Source organism: Lygodium microphyllum, chromosome 4, assembly GCF_053477565.2.
Source record: "Lygodium microphyllum isolate KBCC chromosome 4, Lygodium_microphyllum_v1.1.10, whole genome shotgun sequence".
In the NCBI taxonomy this organism is placed as follows: Eukaryota; Viridiplantae; Streptophyta; class Polypodiopsida; order Schizaeales; family Lygodiaceae; genus Lygodium; species Lygodium microphyllum.
Window position 1 is genome coordinate 39,551,992 of NC_141138.1, and position 11,945 is coordinate 39,563,936.

At 38.3% G+C, this 11,945-nt stretch overlaps 1 protein-coding gene across 5 annotated transcripts; it reads right to left on the bottom strand.

Moving 5' to 3' along the window:
- Positions 1–2,559: 2,559 nt before the first annotated feature.
- LOC148036955 (gibberellin 3-beta-dioxygenase 1-like) lies at positions 2,560–10,190 on the bottom strand. 5 transcript variants are annotated; one of them, XM_087675887.1, is made up of 4 exons: positions 10,139–10,190; positions 8,391–8,577; positions 7,080–7,545; positions 2,560–3,379 (listed from the first exon to the last, which is right to left on the bottom strand). In XM_087675887.1, exons 2-4 carry the CDS (start codon positions 8,558–8,560, stop codon positions 3,134–3,136), a joined length of 882 nt encoding a protein of 293 aa, XP_087532013.1. In that variant the 5' UTR covers positions 8,561–8,577; positions 10,139–10,190; the 3' UTR covers positions 2,560–3,133. The 5 variants fall into 5 exon arrangements, with proteins under 5 accessions (XP_087532013.1, XP_087532011.1, XP_087532010.1 ...); XM_087675885.1 differs by lacking the exon at positions 10,139–10,190 and adding an exon at positions 9,907–10,107 and having other exon boundaries at positions 8,391–9,278; XM_087675884.1 differs by lacking the exon at positions 10,139–10,190 and adding an exon at positions 9,452–10,107 and having other exon boundaries at positions 8,391–9,278.
- Between the last annotated feature and the right edge of the window lie 1,755 nt (positions 10,191–11,945).

Consider the following 11,945-nt stretch of genomic DNA (forward strand, 5'->3'; position numbering starts at 1 on the left):
TGCTGCAAACTCTCTTTTCTATTTGAGTACCTTTACTACATTTGATTTGGCTATAATCGTACCTTGAGCTATAGTCATACCTTTACTACATTTGATTTGGCTATACTTGTACCTTGAGCTGCTTCTACTTCGGAGTCTTATGTGATGCAGAGAAGCCTTAGGAGTTAATGAATAAATATTCAGAAGGGAGCTTGGAGAGATGTGCCCTATAGAGGAAGTTATAGAAGCTTGAAAGAAGATAGGTGCAGATCTGGCTATGGCTGCCAAGGTGGAGCAAGTGGGGATGAGTTGAGCGATAAGCTCTTTGAGTTGACTTGAGGTTTAAAAGGGACAGAGAGAGCAGAGAAGTGAGTCATGCAATGCATGACTCGGCTCTGATACCATGTTAAAAATCATGGATCTAGAGCATGGAAAATGCTATGGTGGGTGGAAGATGAGGATCAAACTCGTGATGACATAGACAAGTAGAGACAAACTGTTACACAAATGAATTAGGCTCCAAGATGGCAGCTTGGAATCATAAACACAATCTTGTGTAGGACCAAAAAAGTTAAGACACTTAACTAAAAGTACAAAGCATCATGACATTGTATTCATTCCATATGAAAGTGATAGTCAAGTACAATGCTTTATAGAAGTTTGGTTGTTCCACTCTCCTCACTGTGCATATGGGATTCAGCACAGCTCTTCTTGGAGCATACATCATTTGTCTATTTCTCAACATTAGAGGTCTATGGGTGCCTAATGGCTCTATGGGTGTAGCATGGGCTTGTGGGTTCCTAAGGTATGTGTTGATGATTGCCTAGTACATCATGGAATAAGTTGGATAAAAGTGGATGGTCAATGTGGATGCAACATGTGTTGCTATGGATGCATTGAGTAGTGAGGATGTATGCATGGATGCACATGGATACAAATGCATCACACTAGTGCGTCATTGAAGTACCATACCCTTCTTTTGCACTTCCTACTATCCTCTCTTCTAGTGGATTGAATCTAGGTAGTGGAGAAGGAGAAGGGTTAGTGATATACACTGGTTTGAGAGATATCCACATGCGTTAATGTACCTATGGGTGCAAAGTTTGTGATGTGTGTGCGTGTGTGCATCCCCTATCCACCAAGGCAGTAGGATGCAGTAAGTGAGTGAGTGCACAACTTCCATGTCCGTGCATACATGGGTACACACACAGAGGTGTGTCTCCAAGAAAATTTTCTCTTACATCACTTCCCATTATCCTTTCTTCCTAGTAGGTTGGATTTGGGTTGTGAAGAGAGAGAAGGCTCCTTGGTGCACACTTGTGTGTGATGTATCTAGGTGTATCTATGCATACACAGTGTGTTTGAGGTGATGGGGCCCCTTAAAGAGAATGGATGGATGCATGGTATGTTAGAGAATGGATGCACTATGTGTGGGCAGATACATTATATGTGGGTGGATGCACATGATGGATGAATGCATAGTGCAATGAATTCGTGGGTGTGCTACACTTAGTTACCCTTCTTCCTGCTTCATTCCGATATGATCCTTCCATCCAATAGGTTGGTTGTTGGTTTGTGGAGGAGGAGAAAGGTATCCAAATGTACCTAGATGCCCTATGTGCTTTTATGTGTGAACAATGTATGCAAAGCAATTATATATGTGTGCAGATGTGTGTTGCAATGTGTGTCATAGTGGGGTGAATTTTTTAGAGTCAAGGTGTGTCTCAGCATATGTGTGCCAGTCTCTATGCTTGCATAGCATATTTGGGTGCATATGGATGCACATAGCATAGACAATCTCATTGATAATAACTGCACCACACAAAACAAATGTCCTTACATTAAATCCTTCATTCAATACATTATCTCATTCCAATGCATGCATCCGAATTCAATGTCCTTCCAATGCCCTTCTTGCTAGCATGTGCTTCCTTGATGTAATAGGTTTAATGCTATGCACAAGTGGTTTTGGTGCATACACGTTGTACTATGGTAGCCATGGTGGTGGTGACAGGTGTTCCTAAGGGCAGTTCCTCCCTCTCTACAATGGTGAAGAGGAAGAAGGTATGGCAATGTTAAAGATGCGGGTGATGGTGCGATACTGGAGAGGAACCGATGGAGGTGAAGGCAATAGGGTAAGAGAAAAAGCACAAGTGAAAGAGATGAAGCAAATGAATACTCTTATTGATGTAGATGGCAATCCCAATGAAGCTTAAGCTAGTGAATATTAATTAGAGGGAAATGAGAAGATGAAGATCGATATGATGCTTTTAACAAAAAGCAAGGTCTGCAAACTTTCACAGATGGGGATGATTATGCTATCCATGTTTTGCAATGGATAGAGGTGATTCTTTTGTCTACAATTCAGTAATTGAAGGTAGGACTACCAATGATTATGCTACCACCAATGATTATGTTGCTTGCAATAATCAACATTCAAAAGAGCAATCATACTACCCATGAATAGTAACTAGGAGGTGGAACTTTTAATGAAGATTGTTGATGATTATTAGTTGATGATGTTGCAATCAGCACATCCAAGGCATAGATGTAAAGTAATTGCTACATATATTAGCATGAGAGTAGGGTGCAAATTGGCCATGATTGTGATAGTAGAGCATGAGGATAGTTGGTTGCCCACAATTGCAGTGTGCACGATGCAATCTTGTTGCCCATGATTGGTAGGAGGGAAACAATACCTAGCAATAGTAGGGTGTAGCTTTGAAGGAGATTATGATGCTTTTAACACTACTCTTGCTGCCCACAATCAACAAGGAACATGGCACAATTTGTTGGAGAAGAAAAAGATGATTATGTGTTGCCTAGAACTAGCAAGAATGGGGTGTAAAGTTGTAGGAGATCTTGATGATTTGATTGTTCCCCCTAATGCTTACAACCAATAGGAAAAGAATGTGCAAACTGGCCATAATTGGCAGTAGAGGAAGACAAGGGCTGGCTACCCATGATTGCAATGAACATGATGCAATCTTGTTGCCCATGATTGGCAATAGGAGGAAGTAATACCTGGCAACGACAATGTGCAGATGTGAAGGAGAGTGGATAAGCAATACCAAAATTTTAATTTCATGTAACACATATTTCGACCATATCTTGAAAGAAAATATCACTTTGTAGTGATACTTGATACAAATCCTTATGGTGATGTCTTAAAGTACTCTAGAGCCCCTACAAAATTCTTGTTTCTAAGACTATAATATTCTAACCACTTCAAGGGCTTATACATTGGCTTTTGTCCCTCTGATGAGCTCACTACCTCAAAGATTGGAGCAATGGTGGCTTCTATAGGAGGGAGATAAAGATATGCTAAAGAGAGCCTTGATGTGGTCTTGTTAGCAACTGCTCTATGCAAAATGCTCTTGTATTTCCCATTGCTTAGTACCTACAAAATTAAAAAATAAATGTATTTCAAATTTTTAGCCAATACACCATAAATTGAGGCAATTCATTAATTAGTTCTCTTAAAGATTGCTTTATGCTTTTCACATTGCTAATGCCAAAGAATGTCTACATAAACCAACATTAGGTTGTTGAGCCTACAAGTTAGAAATATAAAATCACAATATTCATTATATCAACAAGTCATCCTATTGATCATTATGTTTTTCACATTGCTTTATGCTTTTCACATTGCTAATGCCAAAGAATGTCGTACATAATCTAACATTAGGTTGTTGAGCCTATAGGTTAGAAATATCAAATCACAATATTCATTATATCAACAAGTCATCCTATTGATCATTATGTGAGAAAGTTAATAGTTTGAAGTTAGCAAAGTTAATCATCTTCCCATGCAATCCTCATTAGGTAAAGTAAACATTGATTTTCAAAACAGTGACTAATTATTATTTAATCAATCATAATATGAGCTCATCAAGTTTTCATATGCTTAAGACATATTGCACATTTGGTTAAAAGAGCAATTGCATTATGCACCTCTAATGATTTTAACACACTACATTCTATCTTGTGTTCATTACAATGTATTTGGGACCACTTATGCACTATAAAACTCAAATCTTAAAAAATTATATTCTAGCTTTTGTATTTCATGATAATAGATTAACAAATTATTGCAATGGATTTAGAATTACTAATGCTCACTGTATAACACAATAGCACAAGGACCACTTCAAACAACCTTCATTATAGGTTACCGCCATTCTAAACAATAAATTGTTTCAACAAATAATATTATTGTATATCCCACAAATTAGGCACATAATAAGATTATTAAATATCCCACAAATAGGTGTTGCATACTAGTCTATTTTGTATGATAATGAAATTTAGCTAATATGACTTTAGAACTATCTTCTATTAAGTGAACTATGAGGATCCATCCATGAATTGATTTTTATGCTAGAATATAACACTTTTATGCATACTTCATTTTATTCTAAATTATATTTACTAAAGTACGTATACATCTATAGAAGTTAAAGTGTTGCATTATGAGACATTCAAAGTTGAAGTTGAAGTGCTTCATGATATGACATTTGAAGTGTAAAATACACTTTCACATAAAACCCCAAGTGATTAGCCTATCTCAATAATTGTCAAGCGGTTGTTCCTCAAGTACGTAATAGAGTCAAATGTTTATTTCTCATGTATCTAATAGTTTGATCAACTATGTTATGCCAACATCATATGGAAATGTTGTGAGATATATAGAACTCTTGTTAAGTTATTTTTCTTTCACATAATAATGATTTGAAATAATATAGACATTGGAAGTTGAAGGTGAAGTACTTCATGATAGGAATTTTTAAGTGTATATTACATATTCACACAAAACCCAAATATTTCTCTCTCATGAATCCAATATGGACAAATGTTTATTTCTCATATATCTTATAGTCTAATCAACTATGTTGTGCCAATATGAAAATATTCTAAGATATATAGAACTCTTGTTGAATGATTTTTCTTCATAGAGTGATGATTTAAAAGATTGATTGATTGATTTTGCATATCTCATGCTTGTACTCATTTTATAACTCCTTTGAGTTCTCCCATTTGGATGTCAATGTAACAACTTAGTCAAGGACGTTAGCCGTATGGCTCCATACTCCCTTGGTGTATAAACATAAGTATCGCGTCTCCATTATTTTTATGGCTCAGTACTCCTTTGTTATATGAACATAAGTATTATGGCTCCATACTTCTTTGATGCATGAAAAAAACACAAACTTTCATAAAAAACATAAACTTTCATATTAACTTTCATAAAAAACATAAACTTTCATATTTCCATTTTTATTTCTTATCCTCTATCATCATCATCTAATGGAAATTTCTACCTTGAATTTTTGAAAAGTCATTAAGACTTACAAAATCCCTAAAGACCAATATTGAAAGTCGTGATGGGGCCAATAAAGAGGGAGTTTCATTCCGGACTTTGATTTATCTTTAAGACATTGTCAAAACATCAGCAAAGTAGGTTGCTAATGTGGTATGAGATGTGCATAAGAAAGGAAAAAAGTAGCACAACATTGGGGGGCCATATTCATATTGATTGAAATATGCCCCTCTATTGGCCTCTTTACCCTACAATACTCTTGTTGATGGATGTTTCTATCTATCTAGTTCATGCTTCAAACACATCTATATAGAAATCAATTATAGCATAAAGTACTGAATAAATTGAAAAAAACACATTTAATTGAGTAAAAGCATGTTTAGCCAACCGATTTATTTTCACCGTAACATTTGTAGTTCTACAAACTAGTGTAATAATAACACAAGCTAGTTTAAAAAATCACATAATATTCATAGTTATATGAACTAATTAAATAATTTCCTATAGCAAAAGTATGTCTACCAAGTTTCAAAAATGCAACTAATAAGCGAGAAGGTAATGAAGACTCATTGAAAGTGTTGTATATAGAGCTTTAATAGCAATACTATCAAATACATGTTCTTTTATCATGCTCAAGACCAATTCCAATGGATTTATTTGTACGAATGCATGGGGATAGATAGTTCTGATGGTACAATCATATATAATTGAGTGTAAATTACATACTTTAGTGGTCTTTTTTATGAATCTTGAAGTAGTTTTTGTTGGTTGATCTTGAAATTGTTGAAACTTTATATCTTTACATAGAATATCACTTCTAACCATGTATACCTAGAGATATAGATGTCTAAAGCATTAGTGATTAAGATATGGACTGAACCTTTTGGTGACGTCAAGGTAGTAGAATTAAACATTTTATCAACATAAAAGAGAGTTCATAATAAATCATATGAAAAGAGTTAATGCTAAATTAGCACAACTACTTACCTATGCACTTTACTCAAAGTAGTTGGAGGGTTATCCTAAGAACCAATGCAAAAACCTTCAACTTAAAGTGATGTGACTTGTTATATGCTTTTAAAAAGGCATTCAATGGTTTATTTAGGATTGTGTTCATTAGTATAAAACCCTTCTCTGAAAGTTGAAGGATCTTTTTCCGTTGTTTAGTTTCAAAAAGTATATGTGAATAGTATAGATGCCAAATAACATCAAGTAACCTTGTCTTTGCCATAAACAAGCTTTTAAAAAAGTGTTAATAGTAAGGCCGGCAAATAAATTATAATGTGAATAGGATAACATACTAGTATAGATGACAATTAAGATCACGTAACGTTATGTTTGCTAGGAACAAGCTTTTAAAAAAGTGTTAAAATAAGTGCGATGGACGAATAAATTATAATGTGAGATATTAACATACTAGTACAAACGATAATTAAGATCACGTAACCTTGTGTTTGCTAGAAACAGGACTTAAGAAAAGTGTTAATAGTATGATGGGCAAATAAATTATGCTGTGACTAGGATAGCACACTAGTGTAGATGATAAGTAAGACCATGTAACCTTATGATGTGACTAGGATAACATACTAGTATAGATGATAATTAGGGTAGTGTAACCTAGAAACAGGATTTAAGAAAAGTGTTAATAAAATAACATGATGGGCAAATAAATTATGATCTCTTCATGTGTAGGTTCGTGTTATACTATTGCGGAATTATGATATGCAAAGCTCCAAGTACTGAGAAGGAGGAGGAGGAGGAGGAAGAAACGGCTATTCACCTGAAGCATGTCGCCGACATGGACGACGAAGGAGTTGTTGTGATGAGGCACGAGGTGATGCAAGGGAGGGAGGGGGTGCCAAAGGCCATGGCGGAAGATCTGTAGGCCTGGGACGTGTCCCTGGTGGAGGATGGTGAGGCAGGTGGAGTCGGTGTGGGCGGGCAGCCCCAATATCGTCGAGGTAGAAGCTGCGTCATTGCTATCGCCCGCCGCCGCCAGCTGCCCCGGACACGGCGGGTAGTGGTTCAGCTGCAGCACCCCACGCCATAATCCTCTGCTGCTGCTCCCACTGCTCCTCGAATTGTTCTTACTCGTTGTTACAATGTCATCATCGTCATCCTCCACCTGCAATAATATCCTCCTCTCAAGCTCCCCCACGTCCCCCACCCCCATCCCCGCCAGCACCGCTCGCATCAACCGTGCCGCCAGCCCTCTCAGCGCCGCATCGTACTCCTCCAACGCCTCCCTGCATGCTGTCTGTCATTAGCTTCACTTAATCGCCCGCTGATCATCCGTATTATTCACCTCGTACAATATATAATAATATCAGCATTCGCGGGCGGGCGCACAGTTTTGCATCAAATGAAGTACTAAAATTGATAGCAGATTCTTGAAATTGTTGGAGAGAGAGATTTTTTAAAGAATTTTTCCGAATGTCTACATAAATTGATCACGCATATTCAACAAACATTTTACAAATTGTCTCGAATCTGGAGTTTGACGTATCGACTTTGCTACCAACACTGCTCCAATCTAGTAAAATATATAAAAGATGTGGAATATGTCAGAGAGACATACCAGCTACTTGCATGGCATGGACGTTCACATATACCTATACAACATACAAGCATTATGCACGAGTGCTTGCATGCATGGATACACGGTACACCTACTCGCATGAATCAGTGTATATGCATGAGCATACTACACGCTCCCATGAGAGCTACCCGTACTGATACACCTACTCGCATGCACCAGTGTATGTATGAGCATACTACCCGTATTAATTTGGTCTCCCATGCAGAGTGGCGGAACATGATAAAATCAATACCACTGTAGGTAGAATTAGCTCAACCATGATTGTTAGCATCACATATAATGAAGTGCAGGACTGCCTTCAATCAAGGTTGCAAGACGAGCACTACAAATAAGCTAATTACCGAGCAGCTGGGAGCTTCACTTTTAGCTGCAGCTTAGCTCGTACTACTGATATTTCACACCATCTATCTTAATTGCAACAGCATAGAAGGAAAAACACAGCACTTAGTTATAATGTGTATATATTTACCATTATTTGCCATTGTGAACTACCTGAATCCATTCTTCCCATCCGGGCAAAGCTTGTCTGTGATATCAGCAATGCCTGTGGTGGGATAACCTGAAATGGTAAGCCCTTCAGACCACATGAGGCTCTTGAAGAACTTCCCAACTAAGGGTTTCCCAAAGCCCTCGAAGGATCCAGCCTGATCTTTTACAGGCATGGCCCTCTTCTTTAAGTCTGCAGGTAGAGAGAAAAGGTGAAACCCTAGCTCCCTTGCTCTCTCCACCAGACTCTCATGCACACCATGATTTATAACACAGAAGACACCCCAGTTCTCACACGCAGAGGCTATCTTCTGGACCGTCAGTTGCATGTCCTCTTCATGGAGGTCTATAATGGGTATATCAGGTAGTGGCAATGATAGGCCAGAAGAGGAAGAGGGGGAGGGGGAAGGGGAGGAAGAATACTCGTGGTACTGGTGGCATGAAGGCCCAATTAGCTCTTCAGGCCAGATGCAATCTACTGCAGGCGAAGGATTATCGGAAGAGTATGGTGCAGGAGGTTCAACCTGCACAAGAGAGGCCATCAATGGTGGAAGTAAGCTTGATGTGTGAGATCTGGGGGAGACAGAATGAGTGTGATCTCAGAGTGGCTGCCGGCAGGCTTGACACAAGCACTCCTTGAGGGGTAATATAGTTTCACTAGGCACACTAGAGCTGTTTTATATAGAGAGGGTGTGGCATATGGTTGGTCAATTTGGGGAACGTTTCTAAGTTACAGGGAAGAACAACTCTATCTGCAAAAAGGTTGGGGCAATGATCAATTATATAGTAATGATATATTGGATGGGCCTGGTCTGTACATCTTTGTGTGGAGGACCTGAGACAAGGCTCAAGGCACTTGTCATGCAGCCTGGTCCAAGGCAAGGCCACCTGTCTCTGCATGCACCAGGCACTCTTTGTTAGCTATTAATAGATGGATAGGGCTCTAGTACCCTAAAAAAGGAAGCCTAAAACTTGCTGTCCTAAAACCAGAGGCAACAACACGAAGATCTGAATTTGGCCTAGCTGTATATAGATAAGGAGCATTAGGACCATTCTAATTTTGGCACCTGATAACATTAAATTAGCTGACGTTGTGATAAATTGGTAATTAGTTGCAAATTTTTGGTTTAAAGAAGGTTCAAGGGTTGGCAGCAAAGAGTCTAGACATTTGTTGCCAATATATTGAGAGTGAGATGAAGGCAGTATAAACATATTGCTAGCTAGCATTACAGGGCCGTGGCGTAGTAAGGGTGTGTGAGTTCAAACCCTTTCGAGGAATCATAGGGGTGTGTGAACGGGGACATGGCATTGGAAGGGACGTGTGTGTGACATGTGTGAGTTATAAGGGTGTGTGCTGTTGAGTTACAAGGGTGTGTGAAGGGAGCCAAAGGCATGATAAGGGTGTGTGAGTAATTCAAACCCTCTGCTCCAACATTGAAAGGAGGTGGGGAATGGTGGCAAACTGGTTTCGAACACAAAGTATAGTGTAAGGTGGGTAGAGCCACCGTACCCATCACCTTACTTGGAACGTTATTAGCAGCATTGCCATGGAAGTAGCTAACCGGTGTGTTCCGTGCATGGAAGGACATGATATGTGATGATAAATGATGGGTGGTCTGCAAGACCCCCAGGGCAGCTAGATTGATCAGTGGAGACTGGAGAGCCCACAAGCGCATCTTTCAAAGACCAGAATAATGATAACATGCAGAAAGCTGAGTCCTGTGTACTGATCAGAGTGAAATCGGGGGATTTACCCTGAATATAGTTCAATTGATCTCTTACAACGTCGTGTCTGCGTTGTCATTCTAAAGCATTATATTTGGCAAGGGAAGGGGAAGTCTTCTAGTGATCATATGCAGGTGGTGGAATTAGACGTGAATTGGCGATTGCCGTCCTGGGACGTTTCAGGGGTAGCGAGATATGATGAAATTAGCATGATGGAGATGAGCGGCGGGTTATACGAAGGTAATAAGCATCAAATTATGCAAAGACGACTGTCTGTTTTATTTGGACACACCGAGCATGTTGCTTTGTGTGTATATATATATATATATATATATATGTATGTATATGATTGTCAGCTAGCCTCCGAAGAACAGGCCAGTCAAGGAAAAAACACGTAAAAGGACAGGGCCTTCGAGCCGAGCTTGCCAAATCCAAGAAAAAAGCGCTAGCGTATGGTATTGTTGTCCGCCACGAGACCATCGGAGGTGGTTTCAATACAACGACAAATGTTCTCGCACTAGCATTTCAAATTTCACTTGTCTTTATTTATGGTGGTAGAATGGTTTGTGAACGCGTTGTTTCTTGTTTTCCAGTTGTGAATCCAAAACTAGGTGTTGTGGAATAAATCTTTTTCCTCAAAGTTGGAAAACTTTAAAGCTAGGAAGAATTAGAGGTTTTTGGCCAAAATTTAGAGGTATTCGAGGTAAAAATACACTAAACTTTTCTAAGGTTTTTAGGGTTTTTCACATTTAAATTTTATTTTTGAACATAAATTTTATACTTTAAAGGTGAGATTACACTATACCTAGGTTTCTTTAAGCACCTGTGTGCACATGTATACACATATATACTTTCATATTTGTAATTGTGGCACAAATAGCAATAACCTTCCTTTTTCCTTGTCTTTTTGTTTCTCATTGTCCTCTCTCTCTCTCTCACATGTATGGAAAACCATTGCTTACCTCATGACAAGCATACAACTTAAAAGTACCACATCAACCTTATTGTACTCAATTGTAGTTGTGCCTCACTATTTGTGGACGCTTGTGCCAAGGAAATCAATGGTACAAGTTACTCCCCACACCTTGATTTAAAAATTACTTTTCCTTGTATTGGTTAGCATCCATGTAGTCTTTCACATGTGGATCTTAAGACGAATCTCTTCTCTCCTCATTATTCATACACCTCAAACATTTGTACCTTCTAGAAAGATTCTTGTCTATTTATTTTATTTTAGTGTCCTAACATAGCACATTTTGTCATTTGCTAGGACTTGATTCATCTTGTCTCGTCTCATTTAGAAATATAAAAACCTAAAAGGCAATCAACTAGTCATAACTTCAACATCTTTGCACTAGGTATCCACATGTTCCTTTGTCTTGACTTGAAGTAAATCAACATCTTCATAAAGTTCTCAAGCTATGCAATGCATACTATGGATTGTAGCAGATTTCCCACTTTTTGTGTGTCTACTAGCACATGTATGGTTTTGCAACCATTTCATGATTGACAGACATTCCTATATGTGTAAGTAGCCCACACAAATGATACATTGCCCTCAATCTAAGTTGCAAATTGGCTTATGATTTGAATAAACGTGTCCATTTATGTAACACTTGTTCATGTCACATGCACTTATAGTTTGCATGTCAAAAAATATACTAACTTAAAACACCAACTCCATGCAAAAGAAGCAATCCTTTAGAGTGCAAAAAGTGCAAAGTTCCAATAAAAACACTAATGATAGGGTATTATAGGTTGGGGAAGAAAACACTTTATTCATAATACTCACTAATGATAGGGTATTATAGGTTGGGGAAGCAAATGCTTTATTCA

Coding starts and splice junctions, on each gene's coding strand:
- LOC148036955 (XM_087675885.1), bottom strand. CDS start 8,926: ATGGCCTCTCTTGTGCAGGTTGAACCTCCTGCACCATACTCTTCCGAT. Junction 7,546..8,390: donor GATGGGAAGAATGGATTCAG/GTAGTTCACAAT, acceptor GACAGCATGCAG/GGAGGCGTTGGAGGAGTACG. Junction 3,380..7,079: donor ATGTCGGCGACATGCTTCAG/GTGAATAGCCGT, acceptor TTAATTTTGTAG/GTACTAAGCAATGGGAAATA.